Below are 16,059 nucleotides of genomic sequence, written 5' to 3' on the forward strand. Positions count from 1 at the left end.
GATTCCCTACAATGCTCAAACAAAACCTTCAAAAACTTCAGTGTAGCATTGGTACCCTATCCTCCTGATAGATACCACCAGATTAATAATTTTTCTGAATGTAGGCTATTCATGATTTTGATAGAGTTGACCAAATTCAGCTGTTTGTTGGTTTTTGCACTTAATTGGTTTAACAAAATTATAAACAAATAAAAAGATCTAACATTATTTATGATGCCATTTCAAGTTAACAAGAAACATGTTAAACATATTATGTCTAGATTAAATTTCTCAATGACATTCTTTTCAGTGTTAAGGGCTCTTGGAGCACAATGCTATAAGTTTGACTAGCATTGTAGTATTAGCATTGGAATTTATTTTTGTGGTCTATTACTAAGAGTCATTCTGTGTAAACACACTTGTCTTTTGAACGAGTGTGTTTTGGCTGACCTTACTGACCCCTCTGCAGCTGTCACAGCAGTGAGCCTACTTATTTCCTGACCAAAGGGCAAAGATGCTCTCTATAAATACTACTTTTTGCACAATGTGTCATTTAAAGCACTGCCTCTTTGAAAGGCTAAATGGTGTACTTTGGGCTTTGCTGATTCTCACAGACTGGGGAAAGTTTTTGTGTCTCACATGCAGTTGGGATAATTTGCCAGAGGGCTCCTGAGGAACAGTAAAGCAGTCGCTCAGTCAGGGCTTCAGCAAACTCCAAGCCATGCTCATGCCATGACAAACCGAAGCCTCAGGATGCAGGAGAGATGAAAAAGTCAGGGCTTCCATTCAGAGCTGTCAGGAGAACAGCCTCAAATCTCTTTCTACACATTTTACTCACCCCCTCAAAGTATCACATGCAGTTGTGATAGATCTGGTTTTGTTTTGCATGTAGGTCGATTCTCTTGTGGTTTAAACAGTTTTCTAAATGACAGATTACCTATTTTTATATAGAAAGGATTTTGTAATAAAGCTAATGTTTAAGTCATATTTAAAGGAATATGTAATATATTGTATTGAATGTAAATTAATAGAAATCAAGCTCATTTTATAGCATTTCTGGCATAGTGTCAATTACAAAAGAAATGAATTGTAGAATGTGTTTAAAGAAATGAAAATGTTTGGTTATAGCAAGGCATTAATAGTGAAAGTAAATTGAGCCAAGATTTGTAAGTAAAAAGACATTATTTATAGCTGTTTTATTGCATGATAATATGTGATATTTGGACAGAAATTAATACTTTTATTCAGCAAGGATGCATTTAATTGATCAAAGGTGATGTTAAAGACAAGAAAATAATTTATTGTATTTTTGATCAACCTTGGCGAGCACTAAACACTAAACATACATTTAAAAAATGTTCCACAAACAAAAAATCTTACCAACCTCAAATTTTTTATCGGTAGTTTATCCATAAGCTTAGTCATGATTATGTAACGCAGGTAAAGGGTACGGACATAGTAACTTTATTTCTGCACAAGAATACCAAGAAGAGAGGTGATATAACCTTCTTGTTTACATCGATCTGAGCAGGTTGTGTGTTTAAAATGGTTGACTTAAATCAGCAGAACATAATCTCTGCATACATTCATAATCCCTGACAAAACACAGTCTAAACAGAGGCTGCGTGAACCAACATGCTTCTGTTTGACGTTCTGACAGAATCCACAGATATTACATAAGTGATGAATAGCCAATAATAGCAAGTTCAGATCAAATATTATATTTAAAATATTTGTTTTAAACATTGCGAACATGTAAATGTATTAACAAGTATTTTGTTGTCATTCCAGCCAGGAACAGAGTTGATTTAAATGTTGTTCCTCCAGGCCAGTGAACACAATGCCATACATTATACACGACAAACAAAGTGATTTAAAGTGATCAGAACTTATGTTTCCGTCTGATTCATCTGATGCTAATGGACTCTGAAGATGTTTTTCAGTCTAGAAGCTGAAGTTGCATGACATTACATCTCTATGTTTGATGCCAGCCAAATTTGGGCTAACTTATGCAACCCTGAATGCCTTCAGTGGGCCTTTAAAAGTGCTCTAATTGGTCCTCTTGAGCATGTTGTGATTTAAAATGGGTCGTTCCCCAAATTCAGTCCCTCCATAAAAAATTCATTTTTTTTTTCTGTGTTTACAAATGCAAATAGCTCAGCAATAATGAGAATCAGCCCAGTGGATACTGTTTATGTCTCTATGTGTAATTCTTTAGAACAATACATTTGTGCAGAATCTAGAAACAGAAATGCTGAGATGTAAGTGTGTGACGAGCAAGTGAACAGCTCACATGTTCCTTTATCGTTCTCATTGAGCATTTATTGAATGATTTGTTTATGTGAGGCGTGTCGGCATCTAGACCTGGTTTTCTGGTTTTCTATGTATGTTTCAAATCTTTTGTAACGTCTTTACTGTTATATAATACATAACAATGTAAAATACATCATGTAAAATGAGGTAACAGCCTATAGTGTTATGTTGGGGGAGTGTAAAAGTAAAAGCAACCAATTTGAATATTGTGACCAAGTGAAACTCCCAAAAGCCACACCTCAAGGCTCCTCCCCTCTACCCACCCATGGCTCAAGGGTAGAATAGGTTCCACATGGAGCCATCTCATTCTGCTCTGACCCTGCTTGCACGCTGATGCTTGCCTGAATGCTGTAGGTTCCTGTATGAGTAGACGTTACTTGCTGGGGTTTACAATGGACAGCACAAAGGTAAGACCAAAGGAAGTGTAATATAACAGTGAGGATAGAAGTGTATGTGAAATGTTGAGGCCTCAGTTATCAATATATGGGTAAGAACTCAGTCTTTGTGAGGGAACTTCTCAAAAAATATTTCAGAATGTTTTTTTTGTTTTGTTTTTTTGGGAACTAGAGGGGTTAGTAATTGCTTTAGGTCTTATTTTTAGGTCTTCGGTAGAATTCGTTTTGAGTGTTCACTAAGGTGTAAGAAAGTACCGCAGTTTTTCATTTCATTAGTTTTTTTAATAACTTTGGTCATTCTTGGAATGCTGTTAGACACGTCTTAAACTTACATAATGAATGACAGATATACGTCCTCATTAACATTTCATAAAGGTTAATCATGTTTTGATCTGGATTCTAGAAAGTGTTTGACTTCATTCAGGTGTTCAGACAATAATTTTGGTAAGAAGTAGGCATCTTTATAATAGAACAAAACAGTCATGAATAATAGCTAGTTTCTTGTTCATATGACCATGAAGAGCCATCTTCAGAATGACTCCCATACGTTGCCTACCAGAGCTGTTATGGATCCTGCCTGGTGTTTAACAGTTGCCAACTAGCTTTATGGGTTGAAGGCAGACTTTAGTATCTTTAAATGGAAGCCAAACCAAAAAAATCTAGCACAAAACTGCTAATTCACTTGTGTGGTACCTATTAATTGTCTTGAGTGAACTTTTGAATGGTAGTGTGTGTATATATTGTAACATTTTGTAACTCGGCTCAATTGCTTTACCTTTTGAAACATTACTGATATTTCTGTAATTCCTAATAACCAGATCACCTGGCCATAGTAATAATTACTTACATAGACTTGTGGAACCGGAGTTCTTGCATGTTGCTTTATGCCAGAATTATAAACATATCCTCATGTATGGACGTGTATGTGAAAGCGTGTGTGTGGATTGAGTGAAGTGAACTCCTAATGACCTGACACTTAGGCCACCTTCACTTCCCCTACTTTTGTGCCCCTCGTTCAGATTTTGGGGTGCTTTGCCTGACAAGTCACCATTGCTGATGATCGATCAAGCATGAGAAGAGTTTTTTCAAGGTCTAAGCCAATGAGAGAGCAGGAATATGACCTACTGCTCACAGGGTGAGAAGCGGAAGCTTTGCATCTTTAGCAGAATTACTTTCACCTCACAGAGACTGGATAATGGCTTCTTTAAGGACTGTCCACGCTGGTTAATTTCATTCCATTTGAAGAGAATGAACCAGCCCTTCTTTACACATTGAGTGTTTTTTAGGGGACCATAACTAAAGAAGTTAAGTAAAGGTTTTTGCTTTCTACCACTCCTTCTGCCCATCCCCATCAACCTTTGGGACACAAACAGGTTGTCCCGCCCCAAAAGCATTGCGTCTGCTGATACAGAAATTAACATTTCAGTGCAATGGTCTGCTTTTCAGAAAGTTATCATACAAATGCCTTGTAGTTGATTTGTAGAATGTAGAATGAAAAGATGCTCTGTAAGAGGCTTTTTGGTAGCACTCACAACCCTCGTGGTCTTACCTCTGAACATGATAAATAAACCCGAGGTGAAAGTCTTACTGGAGTCTTTGAACGGGCCTGTTGTATGTCCCTTCTTTTTCTAAGGAGAATGAAGCCTTCATCAGCAGAGAAAGATTGAGGATGTTGCCTTTGAAATGTGAACTGGGGGTCGGTATAGGGAGCACTAGAGAGGGGAAAGGTCAGCTCTGATGAACAGTGAACCCAGTAGACCTGGGTGTTCAACTATTTCAGAAGTGCTGAGAGCGCATTTCCTTTGGCTTTCTTGCTTTTTTTCACATCCTCAAATTGCATTGGTCATTTTTTTTTCTTGCTTTCCAGTAAACTGTCCAGCAGTAGGTCTCTAATCTCTTTTTATGTCTGGACCTGTGCAGCCTTGTGAAGTTTCACTGCCCGAAGCGGGTTCTGGAATCTGTGCTATTTTTACGAAGGTTACTCCATTGGGCACACCTTTGACTCTTTAACTTCAGAGAACAGGAAGTCATTGATTCATCACAGTATTTCTTGTAGATTCTTTTTTTGGGAGCACAAATATTTCAAATGAGTGTGGGTTTAATGTTCAATCTATAACCATGGCATCACCCTTCTCAGTTCTTATATTTAAAAACTTAAATAGATTTAAGTATAGATTAAGTATAAATATTTATAATTCTCTTAGGGATGCATCAATAATTGTTTAATACTAACTGTTAATAACTAAATATTATGCCTTTCAACTTGTATGTTACATAATATGCGACTTTTGATTGGTATGATACGTAAAAGAGTTTTTTTGTTGTTGATTATGTTTTAAATTTAATCTTAATGTTTTCTCTTAGTAATCTTTATATTTCTGTAAGAAACATTTATATTTCTCTTAGGAAAGCATCAATAATTAATTTATATAATCAATTATAATTTTTTTTTTTTTTTTTGTTCTGAATGTAGTTCATTTGAGCAGATGACAATCTGTGATGGTTGTAAGAATGAATTAAAAATACTGTCACTTTTGCTTTTGTTGGGTGTCTGTTTAAGACTTCAGAGAGTTATTCAAAAAGATTCTGAATGTAAACATATATAGCTAATGCGGCAAGCACTTATATCTAAACACTCCATATTGAGGATGTGTTGAACTGGGCGTTATATCACACCACATTCTGCATGAACATCTCAAGGCATTCTGGGTGTTAAATTGAGAAGTCACAGGTCAGTTCTCACATCGCTTCTTTGCCTGACAGGGTCACATACCTGCAATGATTTACTCAGAGGGAGATGTGCTGCTGTCAGTCACAGGCTTCCTGGGGTAGATTCTTCTTACTGTTTGAGGTTGTGGGGCAGGACATTGTGGAACAATTAACTTTTGATTAAAAATACAACTTAAAGAGATCAAGATTAGTACTATTTCTATTAGTTATCATTATACGAGGCCGTTGTTTAGTCAAAGCAGTTTAAAGGAAGTCTTCGCTTTTTTCTTTTCTTTCTTTTCTCTTTCTTTTTTTTCGTTATTTTATTATTATTATTTTACAATTTGTTTGTATTATTTTGTATTATTTTACAACCTCGTTTTAATTTTTTTATTTTCCTTTTTTCCATTTTCTTTTTCTATTCCTTTTTTCCTTATATGTTTTTTTTTCAGTTTATTTTCTAGAAAGTCTAATAGCTGAACCACTCATTTGACTCAGGTCCCCCTGAGACCTTGTGTTTATGAGTGTGTCTTGGTCTTACGTAAAAGGGCAGATGGGCCCAGCTGGACGATCTTCTCTCTCACACTCTGTGCTCAGTAAGACAGATCCTTGGAGCAAACGGCAACGGCTGAAACACCTGGGCATTCCAGAGCACAGGGAATGGGATCACAGTGTGCAGTGGATAAAGACTTAACTAAACAATTCATTGATTTACCGGAAGGTAAACCCAACATAACCTCATGTGTGAGTGCAGAAGGGACATGTTTTGTCTCATTTATAGAGCTGCAGTATAGTTACGTTGAACTTGAATACTGTTGGTAGACAGATATAGAGAAGAATTGAATAGCATTTCATTGAATGAAATTTCTATCATGACAACTCTTTGAAGATTTTAGCGTGGTAATGTATATGACAGTGGTAATGTATTTGGTCTTGGCGGAATGGATCTGCTATGCTACTGCTGAAGTTGGTTATTGCTGTAGTTGTAGATTTTTACAGGAACTTGCTACTGCCAATGCATATGGCGATGCTGTGCTATGAGTATTTAAGACACACTGCTGCTGCACAAATAGCATATAAAATAACCCATAGCAGATCTATACAGGTGGAGCTGGGGAAGGTGGAGATGTAAATCAGTGTAAATCAGTAAGCTCATATGCTGTGTATACAATATGAACCAATCAGCTTGTGCCAAGTCATTTAGCACTGTGAATATCATCAGTTAAGAACCCATCAGCCTCTGCCATCTAGAGTTTCATGAAAGAACTTGGAATTTTACATCTTCAAAAGTCGGTTCATCTTCCAGGTGTTCTGACCTCAAGGATCCCAGCTGTTTTGGTGCACAGGTGCCCAGCTGCTGAACTTCACCCAGTCTCAGGTCTAAAAGCAGACTTAACCTATGTGTCTGTCTACTGATGCAGAAGAACTCCCTTCAATTCTCTCTTTAAATATACACTAGCATAACAGGATTTGCTTTCATTACATGGTCAGAAACCTGATTAATTTGCAGTGATGATTGCATAGATTTGCTATAATGCCTCAGAAATTACATGATACATTCAATTGTTAATGAGAGATGTCACTGCCTTAACCTTACAGTGTTTAATTGCCGCAGAACCAATTTGCATTAAGTTGAGTTTTTCTTAACTCTTATTCTGCTCTGCTGTCAGTCCCACAATCCCCTGCACAAGTCTTTTACTCAGCTCCTGTAGAGAATTAATTGAAAATGCCTCCTCAGCTTCACTCATTCTGCTCCAGTGGACTTGTACAGTTAGACCATTTGCAGGTTCAAGAATACGTGGTAGTTGTAAATGGTAAATGGACTGCATTTATATAACGCTTTCAACAGACCACATGGCCATCCACAGCGCTTTACAATTTTGCCTCACATTCACCCATCCACTCACTCATTCACACACCGACTGCGGTGTCAGCCATTCAAGGCACCATCCAGCTCGTCGGGAGCAGCTGGGGTTAGGTGTCTTGCTCAAGGACACCTCGACACTTGGTCAGGTGGAGCCGGGGATTGAACCACCAACCTTCTGGTTTGTAGACAACCTACATGAACCACTGAGCCACTGCCGCCCCAAGTGTCTATTGTTGTCTATTCTCACTAGGGTTTTTGTGTTCATGTTCAAAAAAAGTTGCATTGTTTAATGCTAAACATAATTAATATTTCATTTGGGTTGAAAGGCAAACTTTGGATTATTGTTCATTTTGCTGAGACAGGTGTGTTTGCGTGATCCTGTGGGAAGCAATGTCCCAGGAAGCTCAGACTCAGATGCAGCATTGAGTCTAAATAGGTGTGTGTGTGTGTGTGTTTGTGTGTTTAGTGCCTTGTGTAACCTGAAACAAACCTTAAATACCTAAAATAACATATGCAGGAGTACCATTACAGCTGACGCTCTTGCTGCTTATAAAAATATTACAACACAGTTATACAGCCAGCTCATAATCTTTTTATATTTAGGCAGTCAGCATATCACAGCAGCGGTACTTCATGTAAAGAGTTTCTGATTCTTTGTAATTATTATTACATATGCAATTACTAACTCACATAAATTACACTTGATGAAAGGTAAGTTACACTTGTTAGAATTAATTAAGTGACAATTATACTTGCTGAAAATTCTGAAAACAAAGTTTTTAATTATAACATCTAAACAAAGTTAGTTGTCAACTAAGCATTTGTAAAGCAAATTTGCTCACTAGAATCATCAAGTGCAGCCTGGATTCATCTCAGAGCTGCAGGGAAGACCGCAAGCATGTTCATCTCCCACAGCGTGCTCACTGTGCAGACAGAGCATGTGCTTAGATCAGATCGTGAGCTTGCCTTAGAGGTCAACATGAAGAGCATCTGATGAGAACAGATGGAGAGAGTAAACTTTAAATCAGGCCGACAAGACCAAATGTTTGTCTTGTGCACATGACGGTGATTTCAGTTCACATCAAGCGCGCTCCAGCACACTCTCATGAACCCACAGTGCAACATCAACAGTGCTGGCATGCAATTTAGGAGTTTCCACAAAATTCACACAAACTTTCTGACATGTGACTAACTTCTTGCTCTCTTGTAGTTGTCTTCTTGTAACACATGTTTATCGGTAGAGAGCTATAGGAAGTGGTGGGACTGAGTTCTGAAATGACAACCCAAACTCAAACTTGCATCACCATGGGAGCTCCATATGTTGGAGGCATGTGCAGTATCACTTCACCATGGCATTCACATTATTGTTTCAGTTTTGTTTTGGCAATGCATTTGGCTTGTTTCATGCTAAAGTTAACCTGGAACCGTTTTGTAAGAATTTATGTTTGCATTTTTGAATGTCTTGGATGACCATATAATGCAAAAATCCTGTTTTAAGGAGCATTTTAAGCGAACCTAGGGAGGTCCAAAAGATGATTTAAAAAAAGAATACCACAATCAGTCACAGCTGCTAAAATATACTTTCACATATATTCATAAATATTAACCTGCAATCTTGATGATGAGCATATTATGCATCAACTATCCTGTTACTTAACTCATTTTATTTTCCGATTCTGTTTTGTTGGTGCTTATTTGTAAACAAATTTTGTTTACTTCTAACTCATGAGAGTGATTTTCACTTTCATTTCATTAATACATATGTCTCTTTCAGAATGGAGCGGTTCCAGGAGAGCCAGTAAAGAAAGATGAAAACTCCAGAAGGGGGAACTGGGGCAACCAGATTGAGTTTGTCCTCACCAGTGTTGGCTACGCAGTGGGCCTGGGAAACGTCTGGAGGTTTCCTTACCTCTGCTACAGGAATGGAGGAGGTAGAAAATCACCTTTTGCCATTATCGTACTTGTCTTTCTTTCTGTGCCTTTACTGCAGGGTTCAGCATTTTATACTTTCTATGCTAGATCCTAAAATAGAATAGGTTAATTGGTTTTCATGTAAGTCTGAAAGTCTATGGATGTTATCAGACGTAAAATTGATGGTGTTTAGGTTTTTGTTTTTGTAAGTCATACCACTGGGTCCTTTCCAAATTCTTTGCTCCCTTAAAAGGGTACTCATGGTATCACTGGTATCAAGTCTTATAACACACCTCACTTAAAATAGACCAGGCTAGAGTAAGCAAGGGTCTCTAGCAGCAGATCCCCAATGACCTGGCCCAGAAACTTCTGCCCCATGATCTCATATTCCTAGACCTGCCTCTAATTGGAAGCCTTACTCTGAATAAGCCCAGAATTCAGATAAGTAACTGAACTCCAAGCTCTTTACACAAGGATGGATTATGTCCTGTTAGGCCATAGGGCACCAGCAGCTTTTTTTGAACTATTTGTATGCATCTTGGATCATTCAATGCATTTCATTAGATCCATATTATAATTCAAGCAATGTTCACCTATCTGTATCAAAATGAAGTGCCTTACTTGATGTTGGGCTCCTTTGGGCTCCTCAGTTTGAGGCCCCTGACACATCAACCCCATTGCCCAGGGCCATACTCCGCCCTTGTATTTAAAATACACAAAGTAATGAATCACCATTGCATTCCATTATGCAGCTCGTCCAGTCAAATAGATCTGTTGTGTAACTTCGGGTGTTACTCACTTATGTGCATAAGCTTTAGGTAACTCCAAAATCGAAAATAGACAATGGCTATTCTTTGTGTCAACTACTTTTGTTTCCTACTATTTATGTAAATTAGAACACCTACATATCTGTCTTTAGCTAGAAGACTAATGTGTATGGATGAAATGGTTATGTAACACTGTGGGCTTTTGTGTATCACAGGTGCCTTCATGTTCCCATACTTCATCATGCTGGTGTTTTGTGGCATCCCTCTGTTCTTCCTGGAGCTCTCCTTTGGGCAGTTCACCTCCCTCGGGTGCTTGGGAGTCTGGAAGGTCAGCCCCATGTTTAAAGGTGAGCATGAGGCTGTTAAAGGAGGTGTGAAAATGGAAAAAAATTCAATGAAAATTGACAAGTCGTGGTTAAATCTGTGTGGGTTGGTTTGCCCTTTAATGTGTTTCGTGACCTGTTTTACATGTTAAACTGGTGATGATTTTTAAACATACGCTCTTACAGTGTTTTCTTCACCTCAAGGTGGCTTGGAATATCTAAACACTCCTCACAAAATCAAGAGGTGGTCTGAGTTTGGTTTAGAAATGTGCCATGTGAATGCTAAATGCGGCAGTTTCTCCTTCATAATTTCTTCAATTCTAAATATTCTTACTTTAAAAATAGATATCAGTAAAATATTTAGTCATTGTGGCAAACATTTTCTGAAGACAAAAATAAACACACACACACACAGATATATATATATATATATATATATATATATATATATATATATATATATATATATATATATATATATATAATTATTTTTTATTTTTTTTATTTTTTTTTACTTATTCAATTAATTACATTTTTGTGTCTATTTTAAAGGGGATAAAAGCCAGCTTTTCCTTCAGTTGTTTATTCACTTAATTTAGTCACTCACTCAATTCATTTAGTATGGCTTAGTTTTGTTTTGTTTTGTTTCATTTCGTTTGTTTCGTTTCAGTATTTCTACTGCCACCACACAATGTTTAATTCATGAAAACATACACCACCTACTGGATGGTATGTTTTGCACGTACTGCTAAAATAGGGAAATGCAGAATATGATCAAATGCTTTATTGTGTTGCAAAGCAATATTTCAGTATTTTTCAAAATAATCTGATTCTCAAATCCGATACATCACAGGTTTCACAGATCTATCAGTGTATTAGTTTCTGGGTTTTCAAACTTAATACCCGTTAACCAATTGTTCATTTGGTTCTCTTTCCCTGAAGGTGTGGGCTATGGAATGATGGTGGTCTCGACCTATATTGGGATTTACTACAATGTGGTGATTTGCATTGCATTTTATTACTTCTTCATGTCCATGACAAACCTGCTGCCCTGGACGTACTGTAACAACCCCTGGAACACTCCTGACTGCACTGGAGTGTTGAGCACTCCACGAGCTAACGCCAGCTTCGCCAATGTGTCTGCGGTCCTGTCAGGGGTGACTGAGATAGTCAACCGCACCAAAAGAACCAGTCCTAGTGAAGAGTACTGGAGGTAAACACACACCATTGTAGGTCGATTCATCTGTGTATCCTACTGTAGTAATTATAATTAAATATAACATTTATATATATATATATATATATATATATATATATATATATATATATATATATATATATATATATATATATATATATATATATAAAATGAATCATTAATAAAATACAATCAAATTAATTGTAGTTTTTTGTATGACATTTCAAAGCCTAAAATAACATTGCCTTGTCTAAAAACACTTCTTGGATTTTATAAGATTTTTAAGAGACTTATTGAGTAGGTCCTCTCTATGATGTAATCTCCAATTATTCTGGATGTTGATTGGACCACGTAAGTCTAAATGTGGCAAATACTTTTCAAATATTAATAAGCTGTGCAGTTGTTGATAATATACCATTTTCTTAAGACATAATAAGTAGTATAATAAATAAGAATTAATTTGTTTCTTTTGTTGACAAGAATAAAAAAATTACAATTAAGTTTAATACAGAACTTAAAACAGTTTAAATGTATCTTTAAATAAATTAACAGGACAAAAAAAAAAAGTTTAATGCTAGCAAGAGTTGAATCTCAAGATAAGTATATAGTCAATTATTCATCCATTATTCATCAGTTCGGAAAATTCCTGACAGATTGATAGTTGAAAGTTAAATAATACATGTTTGCAAGAGTCTTGCATTTTTTTCTTTATGTTTGGATCTTTGTGCATTGGACTTGACAGATGTGTTTGTTGAATGATCTTTGAACACTATGTAGGATGACATTACAAGACAATGGGAAAGAAAGGCACAGAATGTTTTGTTTTTCCAAGAGTGTGAATGTGTTTGTATGTGGTTTGGAATGAATGCTTCACTTTACTGCCTGTGGTCAGAGAATACAAGGCTTTGACCATGAGATTTAACATCTTTAGAAATGACTTGTGCCCTCTGGACTGTGTTGTCCCTGTGTTATGAAAGACCTTCTTGTTCAGGCCTTCTGTAAACTCTGTCATTGTGTGGATGAGGTTGTTTAGATGGGTCTGTGCTCTAATGTGCTCTGACAAAATATTAATAATAATAAATACTTAGATCAGCATGATAAATTTGATGAGTGAATTGTTTATGCTTTGTATCACACCCTGTAGTCTCTCACACTCCTCTATTACTGGCTTTTGCCCTCTCAGGAACTATGTGCTGAATATCTCTGATGGTATTGGGAACTTCGGGGAGGTGCGTCTACCTATCCTGGGCTGTCTAGCTGTGTCATGGATAGTTGTGTTCCTGTGTCTAATTCGAGGAGTCAAGTCATCAGGCAAGGTGAGTTGAACATCCATTCCTCCGACCTAATTATAAAATGTGAATATTAGATAAAAATGTAGGCAACTAGCTGATTTTTATTTTTCTATAATATAAACTAAAGGGAAAAAAGCGAAAGTTGTATAGAATATGATATTAAAATGCTTATTCAAAATGATGTAACACTGAAATAGATCTGCTTACCATACCTACATGTATGTTTTTTGAGTTTTAATGTTATGTCTTTCCTCAGGTGGTGTATTTCACAGCAACCTTCCCTTATGTGGTGCTGACCATTCTCTTCATCAGAGGAATCACTCTGGAAGGAGCCGTCAGTGGCATCAAATACTATTTGACCCCTCAGTGGGAGAAAATTCTAGATGCCAAGGTCAGTACATCATTCAACTGCTCATACTGTAGCTGCAACTGATCACTGATATTATGTTTACAATTATATATTTTGTGTTCTGCAGGTATGGGGGGATGCCGCCTCTCAGATTTTCTATTCACTGGGCTGTGCCTGGGGTGGGCTTATCACCATGGCATCATATAACAAGTTCCACAATAACTGTTTTAGGTAATACACATTTGATCCCTTTATTTTTCTACTTCTCTGTCATTTTAAAACACTTGTGTATTTGAATATGTTGAGTGCTTGATGACTTGCATGCATTACTCTGTAGCCCCCCCATGTGGCTGGGACTGATAAACGCATAGATCTTCAAACTTGTGTTATGAGAAATCAAGGAATGAAAGATTTTCCGTTTAAATTCTGATATGACTGCAGACATACTAATAATTATACAAATTTTTTTTTTTAAACAGAGACAGTATCATCATCAGTGTAACCAACTGTGCGACCAGTGTGTATGCTGGCTTTGTTATCTTCTCCATCCTGGGATTCATGGCTCATCATCTGGGGGTGGATGTGTCAGAGGTGGCCGATCACGGGCCAGGCCTGGCGTTTGTGGCCTACCCAGAGGCCCTGACATTACTGCCCATATCACCTCTCTGGTCCCTGCTGTTCTTCTTTATGCTCATTTTATTGGGCCTTGGTACTCAGGTATTTTTATTTGTCCTTATTTACTTCCTGTTTTCTGCAATTACAGTACAGATCAAACGTTTGGAATTGGTTAGGTTTTTAAAAGGTTTTTTAAAGGATTCCCTGATGATCACCAAAGCTGTATTTATAAAACAAAATGTAGTAAAACTAGGAACATGGAGGGATATTATTACAATTTAAAATAATAAAATAAATCGAAATAAATGGAAAAAAATAATAAACTGTCTTACTGACACCAAGCATTTGATCAGTTATGAAATTCAGCCTGGGCCACTTATAGGACTCTATTCAAACTATAATTTGGATAATTTCAACATTTTGTCTATTTTTGGTTTTTCGTATATCTTAAGATTAAAGTATGAAAAGCTCCCAGCAACTGAATGTTACTTACTTGCTTTACCAGAACTAGTATTTATTTTAGTAAATGTCCTTTTTTAACTAGTAGTTCATGAAAAAAGTCTTCTGTTCACTGTTGTAGTTCTGTCTACTGGAGACTCTGGTGACGGCTGTAGTAGATGAGATTGGAACTGACTGGATTATCAAAAATAAAACCTATATCACACTGGGAGTGGCTATAATAGGATTCCTCCTGGGAGTGCCACTGACCACACAGGTTAGTAACAGAATCACACTAGCACATGTGCAAACAAAAAAAGACATCCTTAATCCATGGATTGACATGATCTGTTATGCTATGTGTGATTTAGGCAGGAATATACTGGTTGCTGCTTATGGACAACTACGCTGCGAGTTTCTCTCTGGTCGTCATCTCTTGCATTATGTGCATCTGTATAATGTATGTCTATGGTGAGTCCTCTAATAAGTCACTTTCTACGTGCTCTATTTAAAGGCCACAGTAGCTGGATGTGCAGTGAGGTGTTCATTTCAATTTTGTGTTCCCACCTAGGCCACAAGAACTACTTTAGAGATGTGGAGATGATGCTAGGCTTCCCTCCTCCAATCTTCTTCAGGATCTGCTGGAGATTTGTGTCGCCCTTCATTATTACTGTGAGTGACAGTCTGTTTTAGGTTTTTCTGATTCACTTAGACACATATTCTCCATAACACTCAATCGAATCCTTTTTTTTGGTCTCTGTCTCTTCGCAGTTTATTCTGATTTTCACTGTGATACAGTACAAGCCTATTACCTACAATGACTATGTATATCCCAGCTGGTCATTGGTTATTGGGTTTGCCATGGCTTTGTCTTCAGTCATCTGTATACCTATCTATGCTCTGTTCAAGATTGCTATGTCTGAAGGATCCACATTTTTAGAGGTAAGATGTGTTCCGTCCAAAAAGCTGTCATCAGCACTTAAAGTGGTAGTTTACCCAAAAATGAAAATTCTGTCATCAATTACTCACCCTCATGTCAATCCATATTAGTAAGACCTGCATTTATCTTTGGAACAACAATTAGGATAATTTTGATGAAATCCGAGAGCTTTCTGACCCAGCAATGTAACTGACATGTTCAATGCCCAGAAAGGCAGTAAGGACATCAAGAATCATTTTTGCACACAAAGAAAACAAAAATAGCTTTATTCAATATTTTTTCTCTTTCCTGTCAGTCTCCGCTGTGCGTTCAGGAGAGTACCACGACGCAGGCATGTGACAAACAGAAGATGGCGCACACTGTACATAAAACTTTTTGAACATTTTTTGACCAACCCTACTTAATTGAACTAGGATATACAGACGATGAACTAAGATGGATGTTCTACGTCAGAGCGCCATCAGCAGCATCTCACACATGCATCGTGGTACACTCGTGAACGTGCACCAAGGACTTACACAGGAAAATAAGAAATTGTTGAATAAAGCCGTTATTTGGGTTTTCTTTGTGCACAAAAAATTATTCTCTTAGCTTCATAAAATTACGGTTAAACCATTGATGTCACGTGCACTATTTTAACAATTTCCTTACTACCTTTCTGGGTCTTGAATTTGGCAGTTGCGTTGCTGTCTATGCAGGGTCATTTTTGGGTGAACTATCCCTTTAAAACTTGCTTCTGCACTTGTTTCAATGTATTGTACCATCTACCGATGCTGCATAAAAAATGACTTAATTATTACTTAATCTCTAATGTTATTTTATTCTGGATGTTTTGTACAGACTTTATTTTCTTTACTATTTTGGAAAATGTCGGAGCAGCCAGTGCATTGTGCCACTTATAGTATTGGAGTAAATTTCCTCTTTGTTCACGCTATTGAATATCTGGTCTGCGTTTTACATTTT

The 16,059-nt window shown here is 37.0% G+C and overlaps 1 protein-coding gene across 5 annotated transcripts in view; it reads left to right on the forward strand.

Moving 5' to 3' along the window:
- slc6a9 (solute carrier family 6 member 9) overlaps positions 1-16,059 on the forward strand; it is a 47,642-nt gene that overhangs the window by 26,750 nt on the left and 4,833 nt on the right. For 4 of the 5 annotated variants that reach the window (XM_052548431.1, XM_052548430.1, XM_052548432.1 and 1 more), the window contains 11 exons: positions 9,038-9,194; positions 10,157-10,288; positions 11,207-11,477; positions 12,646-12,778; positions 13,011-13,145; positions 13,231-13,334; positions 13,583-13,820; positions 14,299-14,433; positions 14,528-14,627; positions 14,728-14,828; positions 14,928-15,098. In XM_052548431.1, the coding sequence (XP_052404391.1) occupies positions 9,038-9,194; positions 10,157-10,288; positions 11,207-11,477; positions 12,646-12,778; positions 13,011-13,145; positions 13,231-13,334; positions 13,583-13,820; positions 14,299-14,433; positions 14,528-14,627; positions 14,728-14,828; positions 14,928-15,098 (1,677 nt within the window). Of the gene's footprint in view, positions 1-2,332; positions 2,700-9,037; positions 9,195-10,156; positions 10,289-11,206; positions 11,478-12,645; positions 12,779-13,010; positions 13,146-13,230; positions 13,335-13,582; positions 13,821-14,298; positions 14,434-14,527; positions 14,628-14,727; positions 14,829-14,927; positions 15,099-16,059 lie in introns of those variants that run through there. The other variant, XM_052548428.1, reaches the window with a different exon arrangement.

Source organism: Carassius gibelio, chromosome B2, assembly GCF_023724105.1.
Source record: "Carassius gibelio isolate Cgi1373 ecotype wild population from Czech Republic chromosome B2, carGib1.2-hapl.c, whole genome shotgun sequence".
Lineage (NCBI taxonomy): Eukaryota > Metazoa > Chordata > Actinopteri > Cypriniformes > Cyprinidae > Carassius > Carassius gibelio.